This window comes from Pituophis catenifer, unplaced genomic scaffold, assembly GCF_029215685.1.
Source record: "Pituophis catenifer annectens isolate HBS135680 unplaced genomic scaffold, rPitCat1.0.hap2 SCAF_6, whole genome shotgun sequence".
NCBI lineage: Eukaryota > Metazoa > Chordata > Lepidosauria > Squamata > Colubridae > Pituophis > Pituophis catenifer.
The window spans coordinates 40,328,544-40,346,987 of record NW_027256886.1 but is presented as its reverse complement, the minus strand read 5'-3'; the positions used below and the strand labels follow the sequence as shown (position 1 = coordinate 40,346,987).

At 34.4% G+C, this 18,444-nt stretch overlaps 1 protein-coding gene across 5 annotated transcripts in view; it reads left to right on the top strand.

Annotated features, from left to right (window-relative positions):
• The window catches only part of WDR33 (WD repeat domain 33), a 72,738-nt gene that overhangs the window by 27,605 nt on the left and 26,689 nt on the right, over positions 1-18,444 (top strand). The window contains exon 8 of one of the 5 annotated variants that reach the window (XM_070944950.1): positions 17,891-17,956. The exons of 3 other annotated variants lie outside the window; for them this stretch is intronic. In XM_070944950.1, the coding sequence (XP_070801051.1) occupies positions 17,891-17,934 (44 nt within the window). In that variant the 3' untranslated portion in view covers positions 17,935-17,956. Of the gene's footprint in view, positions 1-7,837; positions 8,806-17,890; positions 17,957-18,444 lie in introns of those variants that run through there. One more of the 5 variants, XM_070944949.1, reaches the window with a different exon arrangement.

Below are 18,444 nucleotides of genomic sequence, written 5' to 3'. Positions count from 1 at the left end.
ACTACATTGCACATCATTCCCAAAGAATTTCCAACTTTTCAATCAGATTGAGAGATGTGGACTAATGATGGCAGCAGAAGAAAATCATTAGCAAATGACACATAGCTTCATTTTCCTCTTATTCTTTGTCTATAAACTCTTTATAAAAAGTATGTTTGATATTGAAGAAAATAACTTGAATATATTGCAAGATATCTTCTTTGATATAAATATGTGCAGGCTTTGCAGCCTTGGACTCTTATTGTTCAGGTGCTCAGCAGTCAATTGTTGCTGATTTTGGAGAAAATAGGAAGAGGAAGGTGTGTTGGATATATTTGCATCTTGAGTTATTGGTGGGAAATAAATAAATAAAATAAAAAATTAGGGAAATATGAGTGCTTACAATAGTGCTCATTGGAAAAAGAAACATACTTTTCTCCCTGTTCTTTGCAGTAGATAGAAAATAGCTATTTTCCTTAAAATTGTAAGCGACAAAGCCTTTAATCACTTTTTCTTAAGCAACTTTTTAAAAGACTGTGTTTTCTACCATTCCAATCTGTCGTAAGATGTCATAATTCTATTCATATAATTTTGAAAATCTGTTTGCCCAACCTGAAGGGCTACTATAACTGATCTGCAAAAATCTAGTTGTCCAGTAGATGGCAGTAGAGCAATACAGAAAATGCTAAAAAAACTATTAGTGTTCCTTACAGGAAAATATAGAAGGAAATACTTGAAATCAGAAAGTCTGAAAATAATAGATCACTACTATTCATATTTTATGCTACTGGAAATGTTTCCAATAAAATCTATATTGGAGAGTGAGTAATCATAAATTATATAAGTCTATTTTCCAGTATGAAATTACATTCTTGTCCAGTATGAAATTACATTCTCTATTACTTCACTCACAATGTTTGTAAACTTGATTAAGATAAATTATGAAGCTTTCCATGTAGCTAATTCTTGGAGGGGCGTTGTTTCTGATATGTTATTTAGGTTTTTCTTATAGGAATAAACCTGTCTCATCTTGGATGTATATTATATAGAATGCACTGTTCTGTAGACAAAATTATGTGAATTTGACTTAAGTAGAGGCCACTATTTCATAAACTATTTCATAAGAGTCCCTTGGGAGTTGAGCGGCATAGAAATGCGATAAATTAAATTATATTAAATTAAATTAAACTCGGGGGAGGGGAGGGGGGAGTAAACTCAGTATTTTTCTTTATGTATTGATTAGATTAAGTGTTACCTTCCAGAGCTCTACTTCATTTGATTCAGATGTCATTCACGACATCATAAATACAATACGACTAAATGTTCTCTCACCATTTCCCTTCTTTATTTTGTCAGGTACAAATGTATAGCAATGAAGCAATGACTTCATCATTACATCTAAAACAGAGAAAACTGGCTCCATAATTAACACACTTGGAAACATAAGCATAAGCATTGAAGTCCAAAACTATCATTCAAATGAATCCAATATGTTTACTAACATAGATAATTGTTACAAGCAAGTGGGTTGTTCTTGGTTGGAAAACCTTAATAGAGATTCTAGCTTTAAACAAGCATCCATCTTTCCCTGAGTTTTTGATTGCTTCAAATTCAGTCTAACTTTCTACTACTTCCCAGTCCAACCTCCTGAAATCATGAAGTTTGCTATTTTATACTTTCACACACACACCTATAAGCTATTCTTGTATATATTTTAATTTCATTCCTAAATCAGTCATGATAAAGAGCTTGAAGCCATCAATACTCTACTGTTATGGAAGGAAAAAAATCCATAAAATATATTGCTTTCTTTTCTTTTTTCATTTTCAATACCATTAATGAAGTGCTGAAATGTTTTGGAAACTAGATATTTTAGAACATGTTAAGGATACTTTTTGTGTTCAGGGCCACCCTTTTTTCATAATCCACTTTCTGGCTCAGGGATAGAATAACATAACTGAAAGAAGCAGCATGTAATTTTCTAGGCTTTAATTTTTTCTCCGAGTTCATGGATCTTTTTAAAAAACTAATGTATTGGTTTTGTGCCTAAACACACAGGAAATCATATTTGTTACATTGTTCAAGGCTCTTCTAGCTGCTCATGACTCAAGAAACATGACCAGGATTGTCTTTTAGTCAGTACTGAATTAAGTTCTTTTAAGCTCATGTTTGAATTATCAGTGATGGTATCTAACTATCTTATCTTTTGTTGTCATTTTTGTCTTCATTTTTCCCAAATTCCAGCAGCTTTTACAATGACTGCCTTTTTTGTTATAACACTAAAATATTTTAATTTTAGTTTCATTATTTGTACTTCTGTGAGTAGCCTGCATTTACTTCCATCTATTATAAATATTGTATTATTTATCATTCTTGCAGTCCAAATATTTTTATCAATTTTCTCCTGTATCACAATTCATAGCCATCAATTTTTCTTCATTCTGCTTTTCTGATAGTCCAGCCTTGCAACTGAAAAAAAAGCTATAGAGATAGCAATACATACCTTTAATATTGTAAGCCACCTAGAATTACCCTATGGTAAAATGGGTGGCCAGTAAATTTAATACATACATACATACATACATACATACATACATACATACATACATACATGCTGTTTGTTTTGAGGTTGCAAAGGGAATGTGCAAAAAGCATACTTTGATAGCACACATGGACTATCTTCTAGAAAGATGTTTTTGAAAGAGTTCTCAAAGAACATTGCTGTTGTAGTTTCTTCAGGAATTTGTAAGGACATGTCATTCCCCTATTGTGATAATGTAGCTTTATAGTTTTGGCCCCTTCAGATAAGAATGAAGCAGCTGAAAACATAACGTAGCAATAGCTAGTAGTACTTTTGAATTAAAAAGTACAGTTCTCCAGGTTTTCCTAGTATGACCCTACAGTACATTTAGGTATTATGCACATTGAATTGTAGTTATGCAGAATTTGGTGACTTCTGATAGACAGATCTAGATTTCATCAGCACATATAAGTGAATACACTAATATCTGGGTAATTTTCTCTGAATCATCAGTTTTTATATCATAGACTTTACAGTATATATATCACATGTAATTATGGCTATGTTCACAAATCACACATAAACCCACATGCTAGTCTACACTCTGAATAACTATATACTTGGTGATCTGGTAACAGAGAATGGGGAAAAGGTGTCCTAGTCTTATGAGACATCAAACTGCTCCATTTGGGTGGGATGTATGGAATATAGTTAAAAAACCAAAATGTCCCAGCTGGATTCTGAAACACTACAAGTTAAGGTGCATAGGTCTCTGTTTACCCTTGTGCCCACAGAAATATAAAAGGGCAGAGGTTTACTTCATGGTAACTGCCTTCCAGGGGTACATAACAGAACCAAGCAAGGAGATAATTTGACTAACAGTTGCTTTGATTACTGTTTAGATTTTGGGTTTGCCCCTCTCATGCCCCAACCATGATCAGGTTAGTCGATTTATATTGCATACTTTTGACTAAAATAGCTTATACAAAGCCATTCCTATCTGTTCAGTTTGTATAGGTAATCTCTTGTTACTGTGCGCCGAGTATGATTTCATGTGTTATGGCAATAGCTAAAATTATTCAAGCGTGAGATATACATACTTCAGATTAAAATATGTTCATGTATTTTTCATCAAGAGAGAAGAAATGCTTCTCATGTGTTGCCTTGAAAACAGTAAAATCAGGTATTCAACCACTAGCAGTTAACTACAGTTTAAAAACATCCCACTTTCATGTGTTCTCCAAAAGTAGAGCCACATATATTTTTTCAGCTTTAGTTTTTCTAACATCCTGAACTATCTGATGACATTATTCTACTAACAAAATGGCATCCCTCTATGAAACATCCCCTAGGATCATGGGAGCCCTAGCAGATTGGGGATTTACTCAAGGGGTTGAACAAGTGCAGTCTTATGACACAATCTGTTCTCATAACATTATATGTAATCCAAAGAAAAAACAATTTTGTTTAAGCAAATGACAAGCATTCTGGATTAACAGAATACCATTGCCTGCTTCATCTTCTGAAACCTGACAATTTTGTTCATTATTAATTGCCTGAAATATAGGAGACAGGTTGAAACTGCAATTAAGTTGAGTTGTTACACTTCCACTGGCATAAAAGGCTGTGTCTGTATATAGTCTGATTCAGACGATTCTTAATAGTCAGGAATTGTGGCAATTGATTCCAATTTCCTCCCAGAGAATATGATCCAGAATTTTCTACAATGACCTGGAATTCTGCAACAGGGATTAAGACTTCCCCACTTTTCACTTCGCTTATGTGGAAATTATTATTATTTGGTAAGGGGAGGTTTGGAGATCACTAATACTAGATCTTTACATTAGGAATGTATGTTTGTGCAGCTCCTTTTTAAATGGATTTATTTTACTATCTGACTTAAGGACACTGAAGTTAATAGGACACATTGCCAATTATCCAATTACATAGGTTGTGCCACCACCTGTGTTATATCAAATATTTTTATGCTTCCCTTAGAAACAAACTGTGTGAGGGGTATGCTTGTAATGTTTTTTCTTCTTTTTTCAGTCAGTACTGTACTATTTCAGTTTTCCATTTTATTTCTTCCCAGAACAAAAATTGATTTTTTAATGTTTCTTAATAATCAGCTTTGCTAATTTTGTTCTGTCTCCTGAATGTGAGAAGATAATTACTTATAGCAGCAAAAGTGAAAAAAGTGAAAATTTAGTTGATCAGGGTGAGCCATTGATTGGAGGTCAATGAATTAAAACTATGGGCAAAATACAACAATGTTAGAGAGTGTCAAGGTATGGATTTGGGTGGGTTTTCCACTACTTGAAATAGATTGGCTGTTTAGGTCAGGTTCTCTTTTGATTAAGTCATTTGGCAGAGTTGATGATGTAGCAGGAAATTATTGAAGGATCACCAAAAGAAATGTTGCCAGAAAAGGGAGAAATGATGTACAGAATCAGAACAGGAAAGTTAAATGTCTGCAAATCATCCTTGTTTTTAGAACTACCCTTTAACGTTGGGAGCATTGATAGTCAGTTACTGTATTCCCCAACTTAGTGGTGGTGTTATTTATTGTCAAATTGGTCTGTAACAAAATTAAGATTTTTAATGATTTAATTTAGTGTGCATTTGGAGAACTCTGAGAGTGAGTTCAGTAAGATTCTTCCACATGCTAAAGATAAAAATTAAGCAGTTATATAGAACTGGCAGATATTATAATTTTGCTAGAGAATTCTATTATCAGTTGTCCTTGGCATTAAATTCAATATGAAGTCACTGTAAGTGAGTCAACACACCACTGTGGCTTCCGTGTGAATCATGTAGTCATTGGCCTAAACCATCGTATAGAATTTAGCCTTAATTTAGTCTTTTTTCATATCACATGACAGGTTTTACCAATCCAGTTGTCATTGTCAGGCAATTACTTGGTCGAATGTGGTTTTATATCACTTACGCTCCTGGGTAAGTGATGGACCCTACCAATACTCTGGAAACTTTTCCTTAATTAAGTATGACACTATGAAATAGCAGAATATGGAGCAAGCAACAGGCATGAATGCTACAGATTATCTCTCTGATATCATGAACCTGAGTTATCATGCTTTTCTAAATAACTTCAAACTATAAAACTAAGTTAAGATGGCATCTAACTGAAGTTGACTGAGCTATTATTATTTGTTTCGTGTTAATACAGACAAGAAAGTTTCTTTTGCTGCCTCCATTATATTTTACATTTTCAGCAGAACTTTTTCAGTCCGTATATTGCCTGGAAAATGTTACTACAGTATTTAACCCTTGAAAATGTGGGTATCTCTTAGTGACCTGCTGTAAAAATGTTTCAAAGTATTTCTAAGAATAAATTGTTTATTGCTTTCAAATGTCCAATCAGCCATTCTATTTATAAGAAACAAGATATCATTTTCAGCTTCTATAGCCTTAGGATATTAACAGTATACTTACAACTGTTTTTTTACTCTTACCTACTTTGATTGGATGTTCCAATGTTTGATTGAAACTAGGAAGTATTGATTGTACAAGTGTGTGAGGAGAATGCCCCTTTTTTCTTGAGAAGAAAAAAACGTCCTGCATCCTGAAGCTTATAAATATTATTGTCTTAAGGGTGAATGTCTTAGGGAAAAAATGGTCAAGAAAACGGTATAAATCCAGTTACAGATGTCCTAGAAAAAATACCGATTATTCAGATTTATTTTACTCTGAATTCTAATTCAGTTGGGATATGGAATTTGTTACCTTAAACAGCACTATTGGGAGAGGGAGAAATACATTGTGTCTCTTACTTGATCTTGGTATGTTACCATACTATTCTCCTGTATTGGGTCTTTGGATTGGAAGTAGAAGACATTTTTCCCACTTTAACTTAATACCCTGTCCTCCAAGAAAGAGGAAGTCACTGAGGAATTTTTTGTGACAAAAACTTTCCTTAAGGTGCTATTTGATCTCCAGTGCTATCTAATATTTATGAAAACACCGCATTCAAGGATCTGGGATACAGTATCACTAATATTCCAGTGACATCCATTTTTATTTCTTGAAATCAGAAGAGATTGCATATGATGAAACAGCTGCTTAAGCATAGCATGGTCAATGAGGCCTGTGATTGGTTCCTGCTTTCAGAAATTAGAGGAATACTATTATGGACAGACACTTATCCAGAAGGAACAGGTTTGCATTTTGTGATGCTCTTGAATCTGTTATTGCACTGAAAAGCCAGTTAATCTCTATATCTCCAAGCATTACTACTAGCTTAGTCCACACATTCCTGGGCAAAAATTGCTTGACCTCTACAAGTTATTCATTGGATGCCCCCAAACAGGATTATTTTAACTTCATTGGATTACTCTTGAGAGTGACCTGGAACCTAATTTTAAGGACAAATATAAATTAATTACTTAATTGCATTCTGATTTAGGGCTCATCCCCAAAGCACCCCCAAATTTTGAACCTGAATCATTCTAAGATTCCATTCAGCACAGTTTAAACTTCTGCCTTCTTTCTGAGCAAGAACATTTCTGGACATTCTTGGATTACATTTCAATATGGTTATCATCACCCACAGCAATATGATCAGCATAAATGTGTGTGATTCCTCAAAGTTGTCATCTGATGTGTTCATGTATTTGTCAGTTGTGGTGAATAAGATGAAGCTTTGAAGAAAACTACAGACAATAACCTGTTTTCAAAGAGTTCTCCGCTGCTTTTAAAATCATATCTGCAGGATTCATTAAAAAACAACAAATCCAAGTTATATCCTATGTAAATATTTGGAGTATACCAGATTGGTCTAAAGAAAAAAGAAAAGGAAAAAAGAAAGACTGAGAAAGAAAAAGGAAAGAAAGAGAACGGAAGAAAGAAAAAGAAAGAAAGAAAAGAAAGAAAACTCCAGCCAGCTTCCTATACCTGAAAAATGAAGTGAGATTGAAAATGGATCTAAATTATTAGCACCAAAACTCTTAAGAATTAAGATGTCATGAAATATTCCAGCACCCAGACCAGGAATGGAATGGAATATTGAAGAATGGCCGGATATTATCCAAAATGAGGGAGCTATTTTTTTTTAAAAGGTCTCACCAGAGCCTCTTTTGAGCATGAAGGCCTTACAAAAGAAATTCTTTTAGTTACTGACTCAAGTAACTGACTACTTCAGTTGCTTCTGTTAGCTAGGAAGAGCAAAACACAAGCATACACATGTAGATATCACTTCCCAAGATTTCTGTTCATATTTTAATAGTAGATATTGAAATGTTTCATTGAAAGTTATATTTATTGAACTGGCATCAATCATCGTGTCCACATTAGTAAAATATTTGACAATTTTATCTACAGACTCCTGTATAAACTGGTCTCAAAGCAATGTGAACCAGTGCTTTAGCCTCTTGATCCCTTCAGAAGACGACCTATTGGATAACTATATGCAAATGCAAGGGTGTCCCAGAAGAACAATTGCTACTATCACTACTACAGATACAGATACAGATACAGATTAAGACAGTTGGAAGGGACTTTGTAGTCATCTAGTCCAACCCCCCGCCCAAGCAGACCATACACCATTTCTGACAGATGGCAGTCCAGTCTCTTCTTGAAAGCTTCTAATAATGAAGCTCCCACAACTTCTGAAGGCAAGCTGTTCCATTGGTTGATTGCTCTCACTGTCAGAAAATTTCTCCTTATTTCCAGGTTGAATCTCTCCTTGTTCAGTTTCCATCCATTATTCCTTATCTGGCCAAATTGTTCTAGATAATGGTCAGTTAAATTATTTCTGACTTTTCTGACCCAAAAAGGACACTTAGAAACAATTATCATGCCAATGCCCCCAGGCATTCCTTATTTACAGAGAAAAAAGGCTTTAATTAAATTGCAAAGGTAGTTACAAAATAATTTGGATTTATCATCTGTTGTAGTTGCATTTTCTTATAAAGTCTCCCAGCCAATAAATTTTAACATATAGTGACTTGTAAATGCTATTAGATCTATAAGAAATTGATTTTTTTATCGTAAAAAGCATTTAAAATACAAAATCCCATTTGATGTGTTTCCTACTGAATGAATGCAACCATATGTCAGTTAGGATAGTTACATTGTACTGACAGAGTTGACTGACAATATGATCACCATATTGAGTTTTCATATTTTTATGAAAAATATTTTGATAACTATTGTAAATACTTCACTACATATGAGTTTCAGTTTGATTTTATCCCTTTATGGTTGCTCAGAAATAGAAACCTATCATTGATGTAAATGTACATACTGATTTTATCTTTATTTGGCATAATATTCTGGCCATAAATAAATGTCTTGCTTTTTTCCTTATATTATAATGTTATGGTTAATTTGTTATATCTTAACTTGGCCTATTTCTGGCTTATTTTGTATGTTGTCAGAAACCTAGCAATATGGAAGCTAAAAAATAAACTATTTTTAAAAAATTGTTGTTTCTTGCCTTTATTCAGACATAATTTTCTATATTATCTTCTTTCCCTCTTTAAATTCCTTAAATACTACATTTTACTGAATTCCACTGGTAATTTTAATATGGAACTATGTTTTATCTTTTTAATTAGTTTCTTACACATCATACCAACATTGTGCATATGTTTTATGAAACAATTGCAATTGAGGACAGGAAAAGAAGTTGTTTTAATCCTGTATTTTAGGACAAAATATATATGCACATTTCACTTTAGGAATATTTATTTTGGAAGCCCATGAAAATACAAAAGTACTGTAGGTTGACATAATTAACTACAAGGTGAGTAATTTTGCTTTTTATTTAGAAAAAGGAAGAAATAATGTCTTGATTTTAATGATTATATCTATATTTAATAAGCTAAAATAAACTAATGTTTTTGTTTGGCATGGGGTCCCATCCCTTTTTTTCATTGTAAAAATTTCAGTCAAGAATTCTTTTGTTAAGCATAGTTTATTCTTACAAGATTTTTTCCACCTTTTTTCTTTTCCTAAAAAAGAAAGTTGTCTTTTATGTATATGGCTACATAAAGATTTCTCTTCAGTCAGAGTTCATTATAAGAGTACTGATACAGCATATATAGGCTACAACTCATATGTTTTCCATCATGAGTATAAACTTCAAGACATTTATACTAATGCTATATAGAAGTATATTCTTAATGGTTTCATCAGAAAATATGTATAAATCTCTGCATTTGACACTACATGTGTTTTAATAGAAATATAATGATGCTAATTTATGGGAATAAATTTATTTCCCATAATTTATGGGAAATGATTATGTTCACCTAGTTGTCCGTAAAAAAAAAAAGTGCAATGTTACAGAACGAGAAATTATTTTCACAAAATTAAGGAAGTGGCTTGAAGGAATGGAAAAAGTGGGTTTACAAGCATTTTCCCATTTATATCAGAATATGAACTTCACCCTTTTAAAGTCCAAAATTAAGTCATATTTCACACAACAAGAACTATTTGAAAATACTTATAGTACTAGAAGAGAGACAGTTTGGTGTAGTGGTTAATGCACTAGACTAGAAACCAAGAGACCGGGAGTTTTAGTCCTGCCTTAGACACAAACTCAACCTGGGTGACCTTGAGCCAGTCACACATCCATTAGAGGAAGGAGGTAGTGGCAAACCATTTCTGAAATCTTGTCAAGAAAACTGCCGGGACTTGTCAAGGCAGTCACCAGGAGCAAACATTGACTTGAAGGTGTATACGCACATGCATGCACACACGCATACACACACACACACAGAGAGAGAGAGAGAGAGAGAGAGAGAAATATGGCCTTTCTGTCCATATTGCTTGATAATTCAAGCAATAATATAAATTAATGGACCAGTTTTATTTTTTCATTTTATTTACCTGATTTTAGACTAGTAGAGATTCATTTTTATCTGAGACATATTCTATACCATACCAGTATAAAATCCTCAAAAATAATAACAAAAAGCAGAGGGAAAATATGCATTATGAGCTGTTTTCCTTCTTGAGAAAATGTAATGCACAATGTTATACTTCTGTTGCAAATATATTACTGTCCAAGAGAAATAAAGCTACATTCAATTGGGTGTGACAACTGAGTTATAATATGCAAGCTCATAGTAATTATTATGAAATAACCTCACAAAATTCTTTGTATTTATTCATTCTCTTATGTTTCCAAAAATATCTTAGATTTAGGAAAACTGTATGGGAAGGGGGTTCTTGAATTCAAGTGCATTACAGAGAAAGCTTCACTAAATACGTTTGACTGTTTCATTGATATACAATTGGAAGACGATTGATAAATAGGTCTGAATATGATCCATTATATTCTATATTGGCCACAGTTAGAAGAATAAATTCACATATCTGCAATGAATTTGCAATTAAGACAATCTAATGAAAGTGCTTCACTATTTTTTTTGAGGGAAGTTTTTTAAAAAGATAATTGTCTTCAATTTCGTGTAGTGGTAAAGGTGCTGGACCAGTAACTGGGAGATGATGTATTCTAGTCCTTTCTGACTGAGTGACTTTGGACCATTGATTGTCACCTCACAATCAATGGTTGTGGTATTATTGGAAAAAATGGAGTTATGTATTCTGCCTTGAGTTATACAAATAAAGTGGGATGTAAACTTAATAATTTATGTGATCACGTAATTTAGTTTTGATATTCTATAGTTACATAGAGAAATAGCTGCATTAATTCTCTGTGAAATGAAGTACTGTTGTCTGCTAGCTCTCTTACTAATAAGAATTGTCAAAAATACCTGAAATTTTCTAATAGAAAGAAAAAACTTCGTTTGAAAACAAAGGCTTGAATACAAAGATCTATTTGTGTAGATGTGTGCTCAGTAGAGATCAACAATTCTGTCACTTCATCTTCAAACATTGCTACCTGTGAAAGCCAATCTAATGTATTGTCCACTTTCATAAACACATTTAAGAGCAAGTGAACAGGTTTTACGCTAGGAATAGGATAAACTATAACATGTATAAACACACATTTTTACAGGACATTGCTTTAGTTAGCAGACTAGAATCTTAAAATGCAATACCCTGTTTCCCCCAAAATAAGACATCCCCTGATAATAAGCCCAATCAGGCTTTTGAGCACATGGCAATAAGGCCAAGTGCTTATTCCAGGGTTCAAAAAAATATAAGACAGGGTCTTATTTTCGGGGAAACACGGTAACAATTGGGTTCTTCCACTTACCTTATATTTTACACATTGAAGATCTTAAAGATATATTTTCAAAAGTAGAAGTTTTTAAGTTGCTTTCACAGGAGTACCTGAGAACAAAATGTTTTACTTAATTCTATTTCAATTAACTGTGAAAAAGATTAACTGTTCTCTAAAATATGATTTAATTTAAACTATGATTTGCTAAAATCTTGTCTTAAATTGATCTGAGCTATTGAGTGATCCTTTTTCTTGTTGTAAATAGGTGACAAATTGGAAATAAATCAGCAATTGCTCTTTTTATTATAGATTCATAGATTTGTTTGTCCAATAGTTTCAATATTCATAAATTTTATCTGAATTCTTTCAACTATCTGTAGTTTTCTGCTCTTTCACCCCACTTGTCAACTTCAGTGATGCTTCCTGCTAGTTTGGAAATTCAAAGATTTTGCTTCCTATCTACACATTTCCTTTTATGTTTCCTTTCCTCGCCACTTCCTGTCTGAAGGAAGTTTTGTTAAATTTTAAAACCAGATTGGGGCAAATATTATAAATTATTTTCCAAAAATATTGTCAGGATCTATACTTTTAAAAAAAGGTTTGAATAGTATGCTACTCTTTTGGCATAAATACTTATAGACAAAACAACCTTACTGGCAATAGAAGCTTTGAAAGTGCTTCTCAGGAGTTTTTTTTATATTTTTTTTATAATTTGAGAGGAAGAATCCATGTATTATATGAATGTAATGAATGTATTATATTCTAGAATTTTTTTTTTTTTAATTTGATTTATATGCCGCCCTTCTCCGGAGACTCAGGGCGGCTTACAGTGCGTTAAGCAATAGAATGACACATAACTGTCCCAAAGGTGCTTTTTCAAAAGACAGTTGGACTTTCTTTGTTTTTTCTTGAATATGTTTTACTTCTCATCCAGGAAGCTGCTTTAGTTCTTACTGAATGGTGGACAATGGAAGGATTTATATTGTTAGCACTCTCTCTGAGAATCATTGAGGCCACTTGGAGGTTTATCTGTGCCCTCAGTGTCATCTGAATAGTGCAAATGGGTGTGGAACCTTCTTGGAACTGCCTCAAAGACTCTCAGACAACAACCAGATAAATGCAAGGAATATAAATCCTTCCATTCACCACCATTCAGAAGCATCTTGGATGAGAAGCGAAACATCTTAAAGGAAAAACAAAGTCCAGTTGCTTTTTAAAAAGCATATTTGGTACAACCATGACTTGGATGACTGAGAGTCTCCATAGACAAACACAGTTGTGTAGAATTTTCACTCTCAAACAATCATTATGATTTTTATTAAAATTTCCAAGATATAAGGATTAAAAAACAAATACTGTACAAACTAAGAAAAATATAAAAAGAAAAAATAAGTGTAAAAACAAAATGTAAAAGAAAGAGAAAATATAGTAAAGAAAGGGAAAAAGATATATTTATCTATTTTTATTTATTTTATTAAATTTCTATATCGCCCTTCTCCCGAAGGACTCAGGGCGGTGTACAGCCAGAAATAAAACCATGACAGTAGAAAAATTAAAAACAAGTTAAAACAATTAAATCAATTGGCCGAAAATTCTAATAAAACAACCCATTAAAATAGTAAAAATATTATTATTATTTAGGCCAGCCCTGCTTGTTGGAATAGTAATGTTTTTAGGGCACGGCGAAAGGTACGCAGGTCGGTAATCCTACAAATCTCTGGGGGCAGCTCATTCCAGAGGGTGGGGGCCCCCCACAGAGAATGCTCTCCCCCTGGGGGTCGTCGGCATTGTCTAGCTCAGTGGTCCCCAACCCCCGGTCCGCGGACCGGTGCCGGGCCGTGGAGTACCTGGCACCGGGCCGCGCAGCGGCCGGGGGACATGAACGCTGCAGCGCAAAGGCTCCTGGGCCGTGCGCAATGGGCCGTGCGCAAAAGCTCCTGGGCCGTGCCCCCACCCCTGCGCGCGCTCAGCGGGCCGCGGCGATAAAAAGGTTGGGGACCACTGGTCTAGCTGACGGCACCCAGAGGAGCCCCTCTCTGTGAGAGCGTACCGGTCAATGGGAGGCTATCAGTGGCAGAAGGCGGTCTCGTAGATACCCAGGGCCCATGCCATGGAAAGAAATTACTTTCCCTTTCATAGAAAATACAAATAATTCCAGTAGTTATCACTTTCTCTGAAAATATATCAAAACATTGCTTCTTCTGATATCTTTTGTTTATCATCGTTCAGTCCTGGTTAAAAACAACACTAAAGATTACCAGAAATAATAACATATATTTTAATTTTGATCAAATAAACCAAATTTATATTACTTCCAGTGGTGAAATCTTCCGCCGGTTGTCACTGGCTCACTGCCCACACATGCGCGTCGAGTGCCAGATGCGTGCCATGCGCAGTGCATGCTGGATGCATGCTGCGCATGTGCGCATATGCACAGTCCGCACCAAACGCATGCTTTTGGATTTCCTGTGGTTTTTTTTTTAAAAAAAAGTTTTTAAAACATTTTTAACTACCAGTTCCGGAGAACCGGTAGTTAAAAATGCTGTAAAAAGTAAAAAAAAAAAAAAGTTCGGAAGATCAGCTGAGCAACGCACCATCGTTGGGATTTTTTAAAAAATTTTTTACTTTTTAAGCATTTTTTTACTACCGGTTCGGGTGGCATTTCACTCCTGATTACTTCCCTTTGCTTTTAACAGTCTCTATGTTTAATTCCTTTGAATAGTGTTCCAGAATTTAATTTGTCTCTTCTCAGAAACGCCTTCAAAACTATTTAACATATCCCTGTTGTTGATCCAGAATAAGAAAATTATTCAAACATTTCTGGTTTGTTATATGTATATGCCTTTTAATTATTAAGACATCAGCTGGTTTCATTTGTTAGTCCAGTGTAACATCATTCTCTATAACATTCTTGTAAGTTGTAACTTACAATCCATATTCAAATTAGACTTAGAATCATTCTTGTTTATTACAATCTGTTTCTCTTATGTAGCCTTTTTCAAATCCATTTTCATGATAGCAGGCAATCTTAAGTATAACCTCTAAGTATATTGTCCCCAAATGTCTTTGAATTCTTAAAGAGTATTTTGCTCCATTCAGGATTGATGACTCTCTTCTCTTTTAATTATAATCTTTAATTCTTTGTGGTTCCCTTTCATATTCAACCCTCACATTCAAACATCCATTTTGCTTTATCTAAACCTTTTCCCACAGAAAGGTTTGTTATACTTAATTTCAAAAATTATCTTCTCATCACTATGGGTGGTATGTATCTTTCTTAATTCTTGGGTCCTCTATCAGAGGCCTAGGAGTTTGAGGGTTCTGTGCAGTATCTTAACTGTTCCTGATGCTGCAATCGTCCGGACAGAGAACTCTGATGCTAGGAATTGTTGCAGCCATTCTCCCAACTTAGGAAACACAGACCTGGGTGCTCCTATCACCACTGCTACCACTTTGGTTGAGGAGGTTCAACCTACGCAGAACAGTAGCAAGGACAGGGATTGCCATGAGGGCTCTGTTGGCATCTTCTAACATTTTATCTGATGATACTTCTCCACTGAGCCTTGGTAAACAGTCTCAAGACTATAGCTATGTATTTGCTATGAAAGGGAAAGTAATTTTTAAATGTATCTTTTTCCCTTTCTTTACTATCTTTTCTCTCTTTTCATTCTTCATTAATTCAATTTATATGCCATCCATCTCACTATCAAGCAACTCTTATGCCGTGCTCTGTAATAAAGCGGGGGGCAGTGACATTTCAACTTTAGGTGTTGACTGTACATCCACCAGTTCTTTCAGTTTGGCATGTCATATGTAGTTTGTTTGTCTAATGGAGTGAGAACAGCTTTATTTTCACATGTTGAAGCATTGGATAACTATCTTTTTTCTCGCATAGATGCAGATCTTCTATCCATCCATAATTCTCTCATATGTTTCATATATCCTCTCATTAGGCCTACTGTTGTAGCAATCCATCAATTCCAGGTTCTCTTGTCTCATCATTGTATGTTTTTTCCAGTAATCAACTTATTGTCAGATTGTTCTGGTCTCCCACAAATATAATGTGGATAATTATTAATCTATACAATGTCTAAGCTGACATCTCTCCTAGTTCATATCACTTTCCTAGTTCATATCTGAGATAGGCAAGTGAAGTGTTAGGAGGTCTTTGTCCAAGGACCGTTACTGGTAAGGTAGGTACCAGCTGGGATTTATTTTTATAAATAACACACACACACACACACACACACACACACACACCTCTACAGGAAGGATTCATGTAATTAATTTCAAATTTTCAAAAACTTCCTTTCTCCAAGGATTGATGGTATAATAGAACTTGCCATTCTGAAGATTCTTAATCTCCAAAAAATGTTAACAGATTTCCAAATATGATAAAGAAAGGAAGTATGCAAATCCTTTCTATAAAGTCACGAACCGCAACTTGGGCAAAAATTGCAACCCCTTGGCACCCAGAATTCTAAACCCTCTGGAAATTGTTGTGCTACAGTCTCCTCACAAGGATCTACTGTCTGAAGTGTTTGTGAGCAATCTCTTATCTGAAGAGGAATTCCAGGGAGCTGATCCATTTACCAGCTCTGTGTTACACTATAGTTGTTGACTCTATTATCAGTGGAGCTGTCTTCAGTTCAACTTCACTTCCCCAGATGTTTAGCACCAAGCAGTCATGAAAGAAAATTATACTAAAATTATTCCCAACCTCTGCCTGCTATTTTGGTCCTATTTGGGAAGAATGGCACTTATTTGTACGCCAAGGAAGGGAAAGGTTGTGGAAACTTGAGATCTGTGGTTCCTGCAATACTATGATTTATAATGTGGTCTTGATTTCATCTAACTCATGCTAGTCACCCAAATTCTGGTTAAATAAGCAGGATACTATGTTATTTTTTTTAATGTTTACTATCCTTTTTAAAAAAACTTGAATCTTTATTTTTAATAATCGTGGTACCTTTTTTAGAAGGAAGTTACCTCATCAAAACATTTTTTGTAACTCATGTTCAATCCTGCACATTGACTGGAAGGTATTTTTGGCCATTGTTCTTTACAGAAGTTCAGCTCATAACTACAGGTAGTTCTTGACTTACAACAGTTCCTTTAATGACCGTTTAAAGTTACAATGGCACTAAAAAGAGTGACATGACCATTTTTCACAGTTATGTAGCATCCCCATGATCCATATGATCAAAATTCAGATGCTTGGCAATTGGTTCATACTTATGACCATTGCTGTGTCCGAAGGTCATGTGATCACCTTTTGCAACCTTTTGACAAGCAAAGGCAATGGGCAAGCCAGATTCACTTAACAATGAAGTTACTAACTTATCAACTGCAATGATTCACTTAACTGTAGCAAGAAAGATCATAAAATGGGGCAAAATTTACTTAACAAATGTCTCACTTAACAAAAAATTTGGGCTCAGTTGTGGTCATAAGTCGAGGACTACTTGTATTTCTGCTTTGCCTTGTATGGGATAGTTCACAGTTCATGTCATGTAACAATATTTCAGTTGGATTACGGTCAGGACTTAGAATTGGCCATTCCAAAATGCAAATTTATGTCTTAAGATCATTTTAATGCTTTGTGACATATATTTCTTTAGGTTTCAGGTCATGTTTAGGTACATACTCCTATACAGTTTGCTAGTACAATCCAGTCTCCCTTGCCTCTCAATGATGGAGAGTCATCTAGGTTTTGAAGTTGCAAAATAGCTCCAAACCTTGATAATTCTACTATTTTGTTTCATGGATAGAATGAAATACTTTTGTTAGAACTTAATTTTCTGCAAAAATACAGATTCACAATTCAATTTTTATTGCTTTCAGGGACCAGCACAACAAATTCTCACTAATGCTAAAAATTTCTGTCTGCACAATATTGCTCCAATAGGCTATTGGATCATCTAGATGGTCTAGTAAACGAGACAGGAAATAACATGTTTTGTAGAAAATAAAGAATTCCTTCTTAGTTTCCTCCCTTGTATATCATGTTTGTTCAGTTTATTTATTTTTATCCTGAAAGTGTACTCAAGAACACTTGCCATTGAGTGGCCTATGGGTATTTTACCATTTCTTGTTATTCTTTGCATTCTCCCCGTGAGTTATACCATTTGCTCTCAGAGTGAATTCTGTGGGACACAAGGAAAAGCAACATTTTGCATTTTGTCCATTTAGTTATTATTTGCCTGACTGAATTGATGGAGGCAATGGTTTTGTAGTCTTTTTCAGCTTTATCATCTGCAATCTTTTTTATGAGATCTGAGAGCCATGATTCACTTCTGCACCTGTACTGTGAAAACCATTTCCAGTCTGGCAAAAACAGTTTCCAGTTTGTTTTGTACAGAAAAGCCTCTCAAAACCAAGTTTGATTATCATTTCATGGATTGGAACATCAAACTCAACTTAATGTCCTTAACAGTATTGATTGCCTGCAGGCACATTCTTGTTTCAGCAAAGACAATGAATGTTGGTTTAATGTGTTAAATAAAGCCATGACATACAATGTTTTGTGTGTTGTTTGTTTAGCCAGAATTTTTATTAATAGATTAAGATTAAGTTGATGTGATTGTAGTACTGTAGGATTTCACGTAGTTCTATGGGGTTCACAAACGTTCTCTCACCATTAAAGTATGTAACTAGCATTTTTTTAAAAAAAAATGGCCTTGCACTGATATAGATAAAATTGGTAGAGATTACCAAAATCTCTGAAATCAATGAATCTATTTAGAAATTTCAGTGGGTGAAAGTTAATTTCATTTTTTTTTTCATTTAT